Below are 14,114 nucleotides of genomic sequence, written 5' to 3'. Positions count from 1 at the left end.
CTGGGCCGTCCCATCGTGTTTTTAACGACGGGCAGGGGTGGTGCCAGCCCAGTTGTTGGTGAGAGGGGCGACGAGGAGCCCACGCAAGAGCTGGTCGTAAGGAAGGTGTGTCCTGCAGTTGATTTGGCAACAACAAGGCGCCCACACAATGGAGCATCACGTTCCTTTCGACGAAGAGGGCCTGCCCAAGCTTGCGGACATGACCAACGCCGAGATTCGGCATGGCTTCAAGGTATCACAAAAGTTTCTGAACCGGCCGCCCCTCGTAGCCCTCCATCAGGCTCAACATCACGACAGCCATAAAACTCGTCAAACCGCAGAGGCGCACAACGAGCACGCACGCACGCGCACATCTCATCAGCTTGCATGCCTGTTCACTCGTAGCTCTTCTTCATCAACCAGCCGCGACAGGCTGAGGCCTTTTTCGACGAGCACATTGACGTGCCCATCTTTGCATTGGGCAAAACTGCCATCCTCTGGCTCTGGGCTTTGCTCACCATGGAGGAGGAAGACGTCAAGCGGGGGCAAGAAATGGCCACCCGGGCTCAGGGTATGGCCCGCGACCTGCGCAAAGCCATGAGGCCTGCCAGCTCGTGGTTTGGCAGTCGAGCCAAGGAAACGCTGAGCCCAGAGGCCATCTTTTACGAGGTCATGGAGACCGAGTGCATGCTCCTTCATGCCATCTTGAGCCTGCTCGGAGGCTCGGTTTTTGATAAGGTGTCGGCTGGTCTGAACGTCCGCACCGTCTGGCAAAATTATTCCCGGCTCAGCAAGTTGGTCGAGTTTGAACCCGGGCAGAAGGACCCCGTGCACTTGGAGACTCGCGCTGCCATTGACTTTGGTTTTGGTGTCTTCAATCTGGCTTGCTCCATTCTGCCTCCCAAGATCCTAGCCGTGGCCAAGATCCTCGGCTTTCCGACTTCGCGTGCAGATGGTATCAACAGCTTGCTCGCTGCCTACAAGCATAATTCGGTTCTTTCACCAATCGCCGGGTTGGGCCTGCTGATGCACCATACCTTTCTACAATCCACCTACGATCTGGGCACTGAAAAGTATCAGGAGGATGTTGGCATGATCATGGCAGTGGCTGCGGAGCGTTATCCCGATTCGGGCTGGTTTTACATGTTTGAAGGCCGCTATGCGCGCTTGCGGCGGCAGTCAGTGCGCAGCCTCGAGTGTTACCACCGTGCCAAGGACCGTCAGTCTGAGTGGAAGCCGTTGGCCGACATGTGCGATTACGAGATTGCCTTCTCCGCCATGGCGCTCTACGACTTTGAGCAGGCGCTGAAGCATTGGCTCATCCTCCTCGACACCAACGATTGGTCCAAGGTTCGGGGCATTGAGCGTGATCTCCGTGTTTTCTGGCCTTCTTGACTTTGCCTCATGTGCTTCTCTCTCCTGGGCTTCTGTTTTGTAAAGGTCTTCTACAGCTACATGGCTGCCACATGCTTGGATCACCTGGGCCGGCGTTCAGAGGCGCTTCAGCGCTTTCAAGCCATCAAAGACATGGAAGTGATCAAGTTTGGGACGGGCCGAATTCCCGTGGACATTTTTTGCAAACGACGGGCGAATGATAATGTCTACGACCACGACTACGATCTCGTCTTGTCCGCCCTTGAGGTTTGTGAGCCTTGCAACCGCCCGAGCGACACTGGCATACCATGAAGCTAAGAGGGCCATGGCTGTGTGCCCATTTAGATCCTATATGTCTGGGCCGGATTTTACCACATGAATCGAGCAGTGCTTGATATGGCTTTTGACGACGTAGCACGGGAACGGAGTAAGCTAGATGCAACTACGTCACCTGATAAGCGTGCCTTGGTCACGACCCTATATGGTGCTCTGTGCGCACAATTGGGCATGCAAAGCCAAGCTGAGAATAGTTTTCAAGAGGTGTGTAAGTGTGCTGGATGTGTTGGATGTGTTGGATGTGTGTGCGTGTGTGCGTGTGTGTGCGCAAGCCTCCTGTCATTTGCGCCCGCTGCAAGGTTTATACTCATGTTTATTTTCCTTTCTTTTTTTTTTTTTAATCCTTTTCTTTTCGAATCGGCCAGGTCGAGGATTTGCGTCCCGAGCTGAAGAACGAGGACTGGCTAGTGTTTTACGCGCGCTATGAACTGGCCATGCTTTGGTTCCGACAAGATGGTCAGCCTACCGCACGTGTGGTAGACATGCTCACCAAGGTTAGTGATGTTGGACCCTGCATGTGCCAACCAGCCAGAAGGGCGGCGGTATCCCATCGTGTGTGAGACTTGCGTCACCTGATCGCACACCACTCGACCGGCACATCTGTAGGCGTCGAGTAAGAAAGACCACAACTGGGACACGCGTCTGCATCTGCGCATCGCCACAGCCAATTACCACTTCAAGCACTGGGACGACCTGGGGTTGGGCCGTCCGGAGGCAGCCATGGCCAAGTCGCTGCGCAGTTTGGATGAACGTGATGTTAAGCACTTGCATCAACGTGGCATTCCTCATGTTTTTGGCGACTCAAATGTGGAAGAAGACATGGCAACAGAGGTGGAGGAGGCCGCACCCAAAGCTGGCAACGGGGTGGGTGATGCAGAGCCTAGTACGGCCGATGCGCGTGATCAGGGAGCACGTCTGGTACAAGCCATTCTTCAGTCGACCGAGCCCGAGATGTCACATGCGTTGGTGTAGGCGCTTTTTGGCCCGCGCTTGCTTCCATCAACCATTGAAGATCGCTTGGTGACTGGTTTCAGGTGATTGAGTTATCTTGGCATTTGAACATGATAATTGACTGACACTTTAAGCAGCACGCATCAATCCTGGGTAATAATAATGATGATTATGCAAAGGTCGCCCAGTTCGCATGACAACCCATTTTTTGACAGACAACAGGTGCTGTTGGACTTGAGGGGTGTTACGGCCGGCCGATCGTTGCCCGCCGCCCCTGCTACTCCAACTCGTCGTCATCACTCGCTGCAATGTCAGCGTCCTGATCCGCCTCTTCCTCACGGGCCGTATCGGTGGCGTCTTGAGCGTTGCCAAGAAGGTCCTGGCTTGCCTCAATGCCAGACGTACCAAAGAGGGAGTACTTGTTCCGCCGCTCGGCTTTGCTGAGCCAATCGTGCTCGGTGCAATGGCTCTTGCACACCCCATCTAGCCAGGTATCGATGGAGCGGAAGTAGAATTGCATGTTGCCGTACGACTTGCTGACAAACTTGTACGAGTCGTGAACCTGTCATCAGACGCAGCAGGAGGGAGGAACGGGTGTTTGAGGCATTGTCCATAGGCAAGTGCAACTGGGGACGGCGTGATCAGAGACAGGCGCGCTGGGTGGCATCGAGTGCACGGGCAAGATGGGATGGAATCGAGCAGACCTGTATAACCCCCGTTTGGTGGCGCGCTCCAATGGTCTTTTCGCCTTCGCCCAACCAAACTTCCACGTGGACCATTTGGTGACGTTGCGTGCGTTTCTGCGTAGCAGGCCGAGCGTCATTGATCTGTGATGGGCACGAACGGGGAGGACACTGCTGTCGCACGCACCGTGGGGCGAAAGTAGTCACCAGAGATGAAAACCAAGTCGCCGGGCTGCATGGTTTCTGGGGTCAGGGCCACCGGCAGGGTATCAAACTAGAAAAGCCCGGCAAATTTTCCGAAACGATGGCACCAACGGCAACGGCAACGGGGCCAGGCAAAGCGTTGAGTGGTGAGTGGTGAGTGGTGAATGGTTGCACCAAATTCCGACAAGCCATGGACCATGTCTTCACAACCTGGTAGGCCTGGTTCCAGGGACCGACAGAGAAGCCAAATTCCTTTTCAAGATCGCGAAGAGCCTGGCGAACCAAGCCGCAGCAGTCTAGATATAATGGCGCGTCGTAGTGGGGAGCTGAGAGGTGCACCCGAGCAAGGCGAAGTATGAGATTCAACGGCACGGCACCGAAGGGGTCTGTACTGGCACAGCATGGATAGCTCACAGCTGGGATCGCGGTGGTATTTGCGCGAGTACGGGATGCCCATGTAGGATTTGATCTGAAACAGGCGATGCGCCATGAGGGTGCGGGTGGTGTACGTCGTGGAAGATACGGTTGGCAAGCACGCGGACCTGCTGGAGAAATCGCTGGCGTAGAGCTTGGCGCTGCTCCGGTGTCCGGGCTGCTCGTTTCTCCTGAGCTTTTCGTTGAGCCTGCTGTAGGTTGGCCTGCATGTCACATGCAGCCCAGAGCGAGATTGAAGCATACGGTGAGCCAGAGGGCGCAGATGTCACAAGTCATTGGATGTGAGGTCACGGACCCGGCGTTGATTGCGAAACCGTTCAAAGGCAGCTTGAAGCGAGCCATCTGCTTTTGCTGGCGCTTGGCAAGTAAATTTATCATCACAGCTTGACCCAGTCTCGCTGGCCTGACCCGCTGCGTCGTCCAAACCGACAAAGTAGCAACCCGTTCCCCGCTGCGCTCCTGTCGTCGTCGCCATGATTTTTTTTCTTTCTTTCCAACCAAAAAAAATTTAAAATTTTTTGGGCTCAAATAGCAACAAAAAGCTCCAAGGTCTTGCCACAAACTTTCTCAAGCATATGCAGTATCTGACGTTGTTCCCACAATATTTTCTTCAATAACCTTCATTCTCTCTACACAAACCCAATCTGACATGAAGATGTCAGATATTTATTTTCTGTTTTCTTCCGGGCTCAACGACCAAGATGGCGGCTGTGGCGGCGGCAGCCGAGGCGGAGGTGGCGGCGGGGTTGGAGCTACGCGACGTGTTGGAAACCTTATCTGTGCTGCAAAATCTGGTCTTGCGGTCAAGCATTCCCAGTCTGGTGAGTCGGCTTCAAGCCATGGGAAGTGGACGTTGCTCTTGAAAGTTGTTGACTCACGGTTCATGCATCCTGATGGGTCCAGCTGCGCCGCCTCTACGTGACGCGACCTTGTGAGGGAGACTTGGGTGCGTTCGCCTTGATTTGGAGTGTATTGGCCTTGGGAACTTGGTATGCTAATGGCCTGCGCCATGTGTGTGTGTGTGATGGGGTGCCCGTTCAAAAATGCAGGCCTGTGCTACTATTTCGAAACGTGGTCAGCGGATGACGTGGCGGTGGTGGAGGCCCATCTGAGCAAAATGTTTCCGCGGCACCCTTTGCGGCAGGTGGACGTGGACGAGTTGCGAGAGTTGACTTGTGAGGTGGATGCGTCGGCCAACTGTACCATCTGTCTCGAGGCTCACAGTGATACCAACCTGCCGTTGGTCCTCGCCTGTGGGCACTGGTTTCATTTGGTCTGCTTTGCCGACTACGAGAACACGGTGTGCCCCATCTGCCGCAAAGATTTTGCAAGCGAGCTGCAGACCTGTGGGCAGTGCGACTTGCGCTCGCATCTTTGGATGTGCTTGACCTGTGGTGAGATCAATTGTTCCCGCCAGCAGTGGCAGGGCGATGGCACCTCGGATGGCAATGGCCACGCACTTGCGTACGTTTCTTCGATTTGTCGCGCGCCTGAGGGCGGAACAGGACCTCACCATGGGCTTGGCTGCAATTTTGACAAGTCTCCTTCTCTCATCCTGAATATGCGGATGTGTATGCGTGTGCTTGCACCCTTGTTTTTTTTTTTTTTTTTTTTTTTTTTTTTTCCGAGGCAGGCACTTTCACAAGACGGGTCACGGGCGGGCTCGGAACATTGACACGGGGCAAGTCTGGAATTACGCTTCGGATGATTATGAAGCCGAAGCTGGCGCGTACATGAAAGAAACATCGCTACTTCTCGAGGTGAGATGGTATCATGGCCCTGCTCCCAGCCGAAATGGCGTGTTTGGAACAGAGGGGGGAGGTGAACAGATGCATAGCGCAGTGGTTCAGGGATTGGAGATGTCTTGACTGAAATGGAATGGCGCCAGCCCCGCTGCTGCTCACTGCATGGATTGCCTGGCCCGTGGCATGCAGTATACGCATTCTCTGTGTGCTGAACTGGAAGAACAGCGTCAAAGGCTTGAAACCGAGCTCGAAGCTGCTCGGTTGGACTTGCACAACACGGTGCGACGAAAGGCCTTCCCATGCACTACCCAGCACGGGAAAGACTTGTTTAATCTATTGGACTTGGTTCTTCGTAGCTGTGTGAATGTGATGCTGCGACCTGAGCTGAGTGGTGTTTGACTCAAGGGTGTATTTGGCCTCTGATCTTTTCCCCCTGTGTTCGCTTTGGAATTTCACAGCAATTGGCCACGGAGGAGCGACATAGCTTGATGCAAAAGGAGTACCGGGCTCGCTCGACTGAGGTGCTTCAACTGACTGAGGCCTGCGGGCAACTAGCTGTGGACATTGAGCAGACGGAGGGGCAATTGGCACGAGCACAGGCACAGCTGGAGGAGGAGGAATCCTACGTCGAACTGCTTCTCTCGCGCCCACTGGCCACGGCGGCAACCTCGGACACTTGCGCATCTGTTGCTTCACCGTCTCCCAGTCCCGACAAGAAGACCATCAAACTCCTGGTGCGTGCATACCTGCAATCTGAGCCGTCTGCTGCTTTGTTTTGCGTGACACTCATTCCCCAAGGTCGGGTTGTGCGTGGATTAGGAGCGATTCCGGCAGCGGAAGGCCCAGCTGATCCAAGAACGTGATCGGCTCATGGCGGCGCTTTGCTGAGCTGTGTCGATTGCGAGAAAAGAGATGGAACGAGTTTGGCGACGGATGGATGTGGATGCAGTTTGGCAGATATGGGTACCGTGCGACGATGCTGGTCATGGTTGCTTTTCCTCTCTAGCTGACAAGTGGGCGATGCTGCAGCGCAGCTGATTCCAGCCATATTGACGAGTGTTGATGATGTTTTGGGTTCGGTAATCGAGTCAGTCCGACCCTTCATGGCGACCTTCCTTGGGGCATAGTTGGTGCGTCCTGTTGCTAGTGTGTGTGTGTGTGCGTGTGTGTGCGTGTGTGTGCGCGAGCGGGATGCCTAGATCTGCAAGGCGAGGCCTTGCCTCGGTCCCACAGGGCAGGTTCAGCGGCCAAAAGGGGGTTCACGAGGGGTAATGCCTGTGCCCTTTTTCGCTCCTACAGGTCGTACCACATAACAGGGATCAGTAGGGATGACTGGCACCGGGCACACCTGTGCTCCACAGTAGACGACTCGCAGAACGAGCTGCGGTGTTATGTGAGGGCGCGCGGACGTGCCAAGTTTTTGTCAATGACAGGGTTGACATTGCGTTTGTTGCGTGTATCGTAACCCGGCAGGATGGTGGCCACGTTATATCGACCGCGCGGCAGGGCACGAGCGTATGGGGTCGAGGCGCGGGCGCAATAGTGCACCAATGGTATGCAACACCAGGTGTCAAGCACCCCATATGCGCATTGCGCATGGGTCGGAATGGGTTGGGCATGACATTCGACCGAGTTTTTGCAAAGTCAGAAAAAAAGTTCGCGTCGGGCTCGGGCGATACGTGGCTCCTCAGTCAATTCAGAATAATGGATGAGCCAAGTGCCTTGAGCGATTCTCCCCGACGTTTGGCAAGGGGTGTGATGAGTCAGTCAGCTGCATGTGCAAAGGCCTCCTATGAACGCGCACCAGACCCATCTGAACCCGGTCAGCTCAGACCTCCAAATTGGTCAGAAAGGGGGAAAGGGAGCGAGGCGCAAGAAAAAAAACGGTCAAGCTAACAACAGCAATGCGTCAAGGCAGGCTTGGTCGAATTCTCGAGAAATCATACGACTTAAATAAAGCCGGTCGCTTTGATGCTTGCTGACTGCCTTGGACTGGATCAGCTCCTCTCTGACGCAAAAAAAGCTAGACCTGGCCCAAGCGACGAGACACTATTATCCCTTCACCGGGGAGCACAAAATTTACATCCGATGTTAATGATTCTCAAGGGCATATTGCAAAAGCTTAATAAATTAATTTGGTTTTGCCTCAGGCCTCTCCCCTGTCCGTCCCCTGTGCTGCTTCTGCTGCTTCTGCTGCTGCTGCTATTCTCATGGAGCATCCTTCTGGCCGGCCCCTCACTCTCTGGTGTCCGCGTCGCGAACCTTACCGCACGCCCAAGGCTGCCTTCACTTGCATGTGCAAGTTCCATCACAAGCGCCAGTCCAGCGTTTGGGGAATTGGTGCACATCTTGTCCCGTTTCACACGAAAAGGAAACAAGAGAACCTTGATGAAACTCGGTGTTACCTCAGAGAGACACGGTTGGCTATCGTCGAAACCTCGGTTATAACATAGGGTTTAACAGAGGAATCCAGAGAGGTGGGCAGATTGTGGTGGGCTACGCAGAGATAACAGAAGCCGTTAGAACGATCTCTTCCCACGTCGTCCCAGTCACCATACGTCACTTTTCCCCTCCACCCACATGTTTGTTTTGTGGGTTATGGGACTGGTCTTACGAACGCAGACAAATTGATCATAATGTAAACTTTATCAGACTTTAAATGGTCAAAGTGTGATTTGTGATACAAATTGATGGCGTGCTGCATGTGCAAAATCGGGCGCCCTGTCACCCACCCGTCAACGTCTCCCACAAGATGTGTTGCGCCTGCTGGTTGATCTGACCACAGGGATGCTTTACACGACACGCACACACCTCTCTTTCGAGAACCACAGGGGGTCGCGCGAAGAGGCGGGGCTGGTTGGCAGCGCCTGGCTCTGAAGGCTGGCAGCCGGTTGAACAGAGCTAGGTAGAGTTGGGCAAGAAGAAGCTGGCCGTATCAGGCAGGGGAGGCTGCGGCTTCGGCTTTGGGCTGAAGGAGTGAGAGACCAGGCAGTCGCTGGATTCGGCGCAGCCAATGCTTCGTTTCGTTCAGAGAGGCACGGCAGCGGGGAGGAGGAATGAGTTGAGCGAGTCAACAGCCCAAGGGGAACCATAGCCAAACAGACTGTGAGAGCAGGGACGGGGCAGAGTGTGAGTGCGTTCCTTTATCCTTTTCTCTCACTTCATCCTGTTTGGCTGCATCTGCAAACATACACTTGGCGCAGCAGTCTACTTCTTGATCCTTCCACCAACAGCCACACCCCATTCCCACAGCACCACTCGGCGCCGTTGGAGTCCCTCTCGTCCACCTTCCTATCTTCCCTTCAACCGTTTGGGTGACATCCCACGAAAGCACAGAAACACAGAGAGAGAGACAGAGAGGGAGAGAGAGAAAGAGAGAGGGAGAGAGAGAGAAAAACAGACTTGACCACGTCCTCTCTTTCATTTTTCTCATTGCCACCATCGCCTCCAAAAGTCCCTGACATCTCTCTCTCCTCTCTCTCTCTCTCTCTCTCTTCTTTCGCGTGCGCGCGTCCAGCGCCACGTCCTTCCGCCTCTTGCATAGCTGGTCGACCGACTATTGCCTGGGTACAGATCTATTTATCAATACGTGTGCGTCTGCATGTGTGTGTGTGGAGTACTTGAGCAACCAGAGGTGGCTGCCGTTTGAACGCCAAGGGTTGACAGCTGCCAGTCGGAAGCCCAGCATAGCATGGAAGTGGTAGCCGACGCGGGTCTACGTGAATTTGATGCGCCAAGCCGTCTTCCCAGCATTGGAAACATGATGTACGCCCGTCGACCTTCGGTCGCACAGACCGAGCAACTCCTTGACAGTATCGAGCACCCGCGCAAGAGTGCGGCCTCTTTCTCCGCCCTCAACCGCCTGCCCTCCCTCCCCGACAACCTGCGCCTGAGCTCTTCCACCAACCTTGACCTCGTTGTGCCGGACGCTGATGACCCCCAAAACTCGGATGACTTGACCAACGATGTTTTCGACGACAAACCTGCCCCTTCTGCAGCCACCTCCACCAACGCCTCCTCCAACGGTGCGCAGGCCTCCGACTTGTTGACCAAGCCCCCTGGCGTAAATGATGTTGCCACTGATCCTTTTGGCGGTACGCACCGCTTTGACTTGCCCCTTCTTCCTTCTTTCCTTTCTGACTCTGAACCCTCCAAGATTCTCCTCGCGAAACTCCCTCATTTGACTGTTTTCCTCTTGATCATTGTTTCCCCTCCCTCTTAGATGGCAGCGTCTCCGCCAACACGTTGAGCCAGATGGCCCCAGAGCCCAGCAAAATTCCTTTGACACGCGCCTCAACAGCCCCCAACCTCACCACTACCATCAGCTCTACGGTCACCGGAACGCAACCCGCTGGTCCTGTGACGCAGTCCCTGCTTGGGTCGGTCCCGACCCTTGCCCAGCCCCAAGTCCCAGCCCCTGTTGGAACCATCACCCCATTCAAGAATGCTGATCAGGCTCAAACCGACATGCCACACACCGAATGCCTCCAGCTTGCCCAGCGTGTGGCGCGTCTTAATCACGTCAAAGCCGGTGCGTCCCTGTCGGTCGCTCGCTCTCTCTCTCTGTCGCTGTCCCTTTTTTTTGTTCCCATCCTCTATTAGACTTGGTCATGGCCATGCTCACCTCATTGCTATCGCTGCGCTTATGTTCCCTGATAGGTGCCGTTTTGGATATCATCCGCCACACCTCTGAGGAAAACGTGTCCTGGTGGTATCGCCCCACTGGTGGTATTGAAGTGGATTTTGATCGTCTTCCTCGCAATACCCACATGGTCATCAAACACATGCTCGCCGCTCAAGAGCGCAAGGATGCCCCCGTTCCCAGCCGGCGGCGCTTCAGCCAGTCAAATGGCGCCCAGATCACCCCCAAACGCGCACACAAACGCCGTGGCACCACCAGCCGCACTTGCGTGTCATGCAAGACGCATGAGTATGTCTTTCTCTCGCACAATGACCCACTCTCGACCGAGCCATTTTGAGCCTTGCATGGCATTGTTCGATTTGTCAAGCACCATCCCTGGGTTTTTGGCTCACCTTCCCCGTTCTTTTTTTCTTGCCCTGAACATCTCTAGTACCCCCACTTGGCGCGAGGTGGAGAAAGAAACCTATTGTAATGCTTGCGCCTTGCGCTTCATCAAGCTCAAATATCGCTGCCCTCGCTGCGAATTTGTGCCCCACTACGTTGACCTCGGCAAATCTTGTGTGCACTGTCACGGGCCACTCAAACCGGCCAGCCAGCTCAGTGCACTCAACAAAGCTTAAGCAGTCGACAACTTTCTGATTTTCTGGCCGCCAAGCGGCACACGTACATGACCGAGGCCGTCCATCTTCTTTGTTCAATCTAGTGCCCCGCGCCTCTTGAGCACGAGCTCTGAGAGCAGACGCCTCTTCTTCGACTCGAATCCGAACCTGCCTGTACTTTTCTTCCTTCTTGAATCTCTGTTCTGATCCCATCTCTTTATCACCTTGTACTCGATACCTCTGCATTTGGCGCTCGGCCGTCTTGTGTTTTGGACACGCTTTCCTCCTTAATGGCGGTTTAATTTGGTCCATGTGTTTTTCCTTCTTTTTTTTTTGATTCCCACTGATTGCCCTTGGTCGCGTTGGGCACGTCCGTATCTACCTGAGTGTGTTGGGTCATGGCTTGCCCTGTATGTAGTTGCCTTTGCAAAATACCCTTGTGTCGTGTCATCATGTTCTTGTTCACTGATTCCTGTAGCTGTCCCAATTGTTTGGCTGATGATGCAGCTGTTTGGCAAGGGTGCGCGGTTAGCGCGCGCCTTTGGCTGCTGCCAGGCCTTGCGTTTGTCTCTGGTCCTGGATAGAGTCAACCCTTTTTTTTCTCTTTGTGCATCTGGGATGCTCTTTTTCCTATCCAAGTGTGCCCATGGTCTGCGGACCTTTCCGTTGCACGGAAACTTCACTGCAAATTTATATTCGACCAGCACGTCTTTGTTCACTCGATTGTCTCTCCTCCTTGGCGCGACAACACACCGGTCTGGACACTGCCATAACCTGGCACACACACACACACAAAGTCAACACACAAACCACAAGAACAAAGTTCGGTGCTGCGCAAGCCAGGAATCAATCGACCACTCAAATAACGAAGGAAATCAAGAAAGAAAACACGAAAAAGTTGGGGAAACAAATGTCAAACAGTAAAACAATCCTCGACCGTGAAAAAGATCGATCAAGCTCGAGGTTCCGACCATCAGAGGAAATAGGCGAGGGGACCAGTCAGGTTTGTAACAAGACCCGTGCAGACATCAATAACAATCGCGCGCCAAATGCCTTTTTTCTCAAGAGCAAAAGCCAAAGGCAACCAAATGCTGACAGAACAAGGAAGAACGGAAGAACAATAACCACACACCAGAGACACACACATGCCTTCACATGCAGAAGAGCTGCGCACCACGCATGACACCAGCCCGCTACGTACGGCCTTGTAGATGAACACAGAGTTGGCCCTCTGGACTCGAGTGTTGGGTGATACACCTAATTGGTGGCCGTGTGGAGCATCTGAACGGCATCCAAAAACTCCTTGGTACCCGGTGATTGCACCACCAGGCTCTTGCCGGCCATGCGCAATTGTCGGGGGGTTTGCACCTGTGGTGACCGTTCATCGTTCAGAGCCGAGTCAACGACCCGATGCCGCTGTGGTGTTGTCAAGCCCGGGTTTGTGGTCGGGCGCACCACCGATTCGCCCTGTTCCGAGCCACGAGAGCCGGCGCCTGCAGAGACATTTACCCAAAAAGTAAGTAAGAAAAACAAACATATACACACACAACCAAACAAACAAAGGCGTGTCCACGGGCAAAGCCGGGGTGATCAGCTTTCACCCGATTTGGAAAGCTCACCTCGAGATGCAGCCTCAGCAGCGGCTTCGGTGAGACTGTGAAGTGCGGCAAATTTGTCGGGGCTGGAACCACGCCTCGACGTGGTGGCGACATCTCGACTATTGGGTGAGCGTGGCTCCGGGCTTCCTGGATCGTGCGCACTCTGTCTTCGCGACATGGACTCTGAGTGCGGCGGCGTACGTAACCGCTCCAATTTAAAGGCCTCTTGTTCTGGGGGCGAAGTTAGTTTAGAGCGCTTGCTTGCGGGCGGAGGTGTTTGCGTTGTGCGAGCTGCTTCCAACAGCAAGCCCACCTTCGCCAATGCGTCCGCCGTATCTGCGTTGCTTGCCAAATCAGAGGGCAAGGTTGTTGACTGATGGTCGTCCGCTTCTTGCTTGGGCTGCCCCCGCTTGGCCCGCCCCCGAGCTGCGGCTTTGCCTTTGGGCTTGGGGCTGGTTGGCGTGCTGGTCCCTGTACTGTTGGCAGTGTTACTCGCAGGAGCGGTAGCCTCGTTGCGCGCAGCGGTCGTGTCATGGGAGGCAGCCACTGGCTTTTTCTGCTTCCGGCGCCGCATGGTAGAATTCCAGTGGTTCTTGACTGAGTTGTCCGTTCTACATGCAGGTATGAGGTGGATGAGTATGCGCACATCCAACGCATGCGCAGGAGTGGACAAGCAGAGCTTTCACGCGCGCGTGCGTGCTCAACAAGCAGATCAAGGGTACGAATGAGGGAAGCTGTGAAGCCATTGGGGGTGTTGCGACATACCGTCCGGGGAGGAGCTTGGCAATTTCAGCCCACTTGTTGCCGAGACGCAGGTGGGCGTTCATGATGACACGTTCCTCTTCAGCAGTCCATGGAGTCTTTTTGATGTCGGGGTGGAGATGGTTGTGCCAGCGCTCACGGCACTGTTTGCCAATGCGTCCTTTGAGGTGGCCAGCAATCAGGGACCAGCGCTTGGGGCCATACTTGTCAACGAGTTGAATAACAAGGTCGTCCTCCTCCTTGGTCCAGGGTCCCTTGACCAGATCCGGGTTGAGTACCTTTTGCCAGCGATGCAGACACTGGACGTCAGTCCTGCCCTCAAATTCCTCGGCAACCTTCTTCCAATTCTTGCCCTGATGGCGTTCCACAGCCTCAACGAGGCGCTGATCCTCAGCCTTGGTCCAGCGCCGAGTGCTGTGACTGCGGCCTCGACTGCTAGTGCGCGACCCATCTTCCCCATCCTGATCAGAGGATGTCGAACTGTGTAGGGATTCAGAGTCTTGCGTGCTGGCCACGTCGCGGGAGAGGGCCGCCATCGACTCCTGCGTAAGGGGTCCGTGATCGGTTTCTGAAGCAAAGCGTGACAGCATCAGAGCATCAGTGGTGCGGGGGGCCGCACGAAGAGGCTCGGAATTGGTCCTCGCGAGCGCCTGGCTGGCCTTGAAGTAGGGAACAGGCGGGAGCGTGGAATGGTCAGCGGTTGATGGTGATGACTTGCGGCGCGACTCGGGTCGCTTGACCGCAGATGTACTTGAAAGGCTAGGGCTGGCACCAGTGCTACCAGCAACTGTGGTCACGGGCGAAGC

General features: G+C 54.8%; 5 protein-coding genes across 5 annotated transcripts; 3 read left to right on the top strand and 2 right to left on the bottom strand.

Moving 5' to 3' along the window:
* Window positions 1-148: 148 nt before the first annotated feature.
* MONBRDRAFT_31822 (uncharacterized protein) lies at window positions 149-2,771 on the top strand (the record flags this gene model as incomplete). Its single annotated transcript, XM_001744602.1, has 6 exons — window positions 149-232; window positions 385-1,329; window positions 1,420-1,620; window positions 1,699-1,893; window positions 2,055-2,183; window positions 2,296-2,771. 6 exons carry the CDS (start codon window positions 149-151, stop codon window positions 2,659-2,661), a joined length of 1,920 nt encoding a protein of 639 aa, XP_001744654.1. The 3' UTR covers window positions 2,662-2,771.
* Window positions 2,772-2,917: 146 nt separating this feature from the next.
* On the bottom strand, window positions 2,918-4,340 carry MONBRDRAFT_24169 (uncharacterized protein; the record flags this gene model as incomplete). Its single annotated transcript, XM_001744415.1, has 6 exons — window positions 2,918-3,202; window positions 3,345-3,440; window positions 3,511-3,597; window positions 3,738-3,823; window positions 3,942-4,165; window positions 4,258-4,340. 6 exons carry the CDS (start codon window positions 4,338-4,340, stop codon window positions 2,918-2,920), a joined length of 861 nt encoding a protein of 286 aa, XP_001744467.1.
* Window positions 4,341-4,663: 323 nt separating this feature from the next.
* MONBRDRAFT_6996 (uncharacterized protein) lies at window positions 4,664-7,033 on the top strand (the record flags this gene model as incomplete). The annotated part of the gene is made up of 5 exons (XM_001744601.1): window positions 4,664-4,783; window positions 5,107-5,356; window positions 5,592-5,722; window positions 6,166-6,441; window positions 7,007-7,033. 5 exons carry the CDS (start codon window positions 4,664-4,666, stop codon window positions 7,031-7,033), a joined length of 804 nt encoding a protein of 267 aa, XP_001744653.1.
* A 2,365-nt stretch (window positions 7,034-9,398) lies between these two features.
* MONBRDRAFT_6995 (uncharacterized protein) lies at window positions 9,399-10,686 on the top strand (the record flags this gene model as incomplete). The annotated part of the gene is made up of 3 exons (XM_001744600.1): window positions 9,399-9,801; window positions 9,930-10,238; window positions 10,310-10,686. The coding sequence occupies 3 exons, from the start codon at window positions 9,399-9,401 to the stop codon at window positions 10,684-10,686; spliced, it is 1,089 nt and encodes a 362-aa protein (XP_001744652.1).
* Window positions 10,687-13,108: 2,422 nt separating this feature from the next.
* Window positions 13,109-13,844, bottom strand: MONBRDRAFT_16076 (uncharacterized protein; the record flags this gene model as incomplete). The annotated part of the gene is made up of 2 exons (XM_001744414.1): window positions 13,109-13,157; window positions 13,312-13,844. Coding segments are annotated over 2 exons (582 nt in total), but the record flags the coding sequence as incomplete, so codon positions are not given.
* Window positions 13,845-14,114: the final 270 nt, after the last annotated feature.

This window comes from Monosiga brevicollis, genomic scaffold (genome assembly GCF_000002865.3).
Source record: "Monosiga brevicollis MX1 MONBRscaffold_6 genomic scaffold, whole genome shotgun sequence".
Lineage (NCBI taxonomy): Eukaryota > Choanoflagellata > Craspedida > Salpingoecidae > Monosiga > Monosiga brevicollis.
The sequence above is the reverse complement of the archived record's forward strand: the minus strand, read 5'-3'. Positions and strand labels throughout refer to the sequence as shown.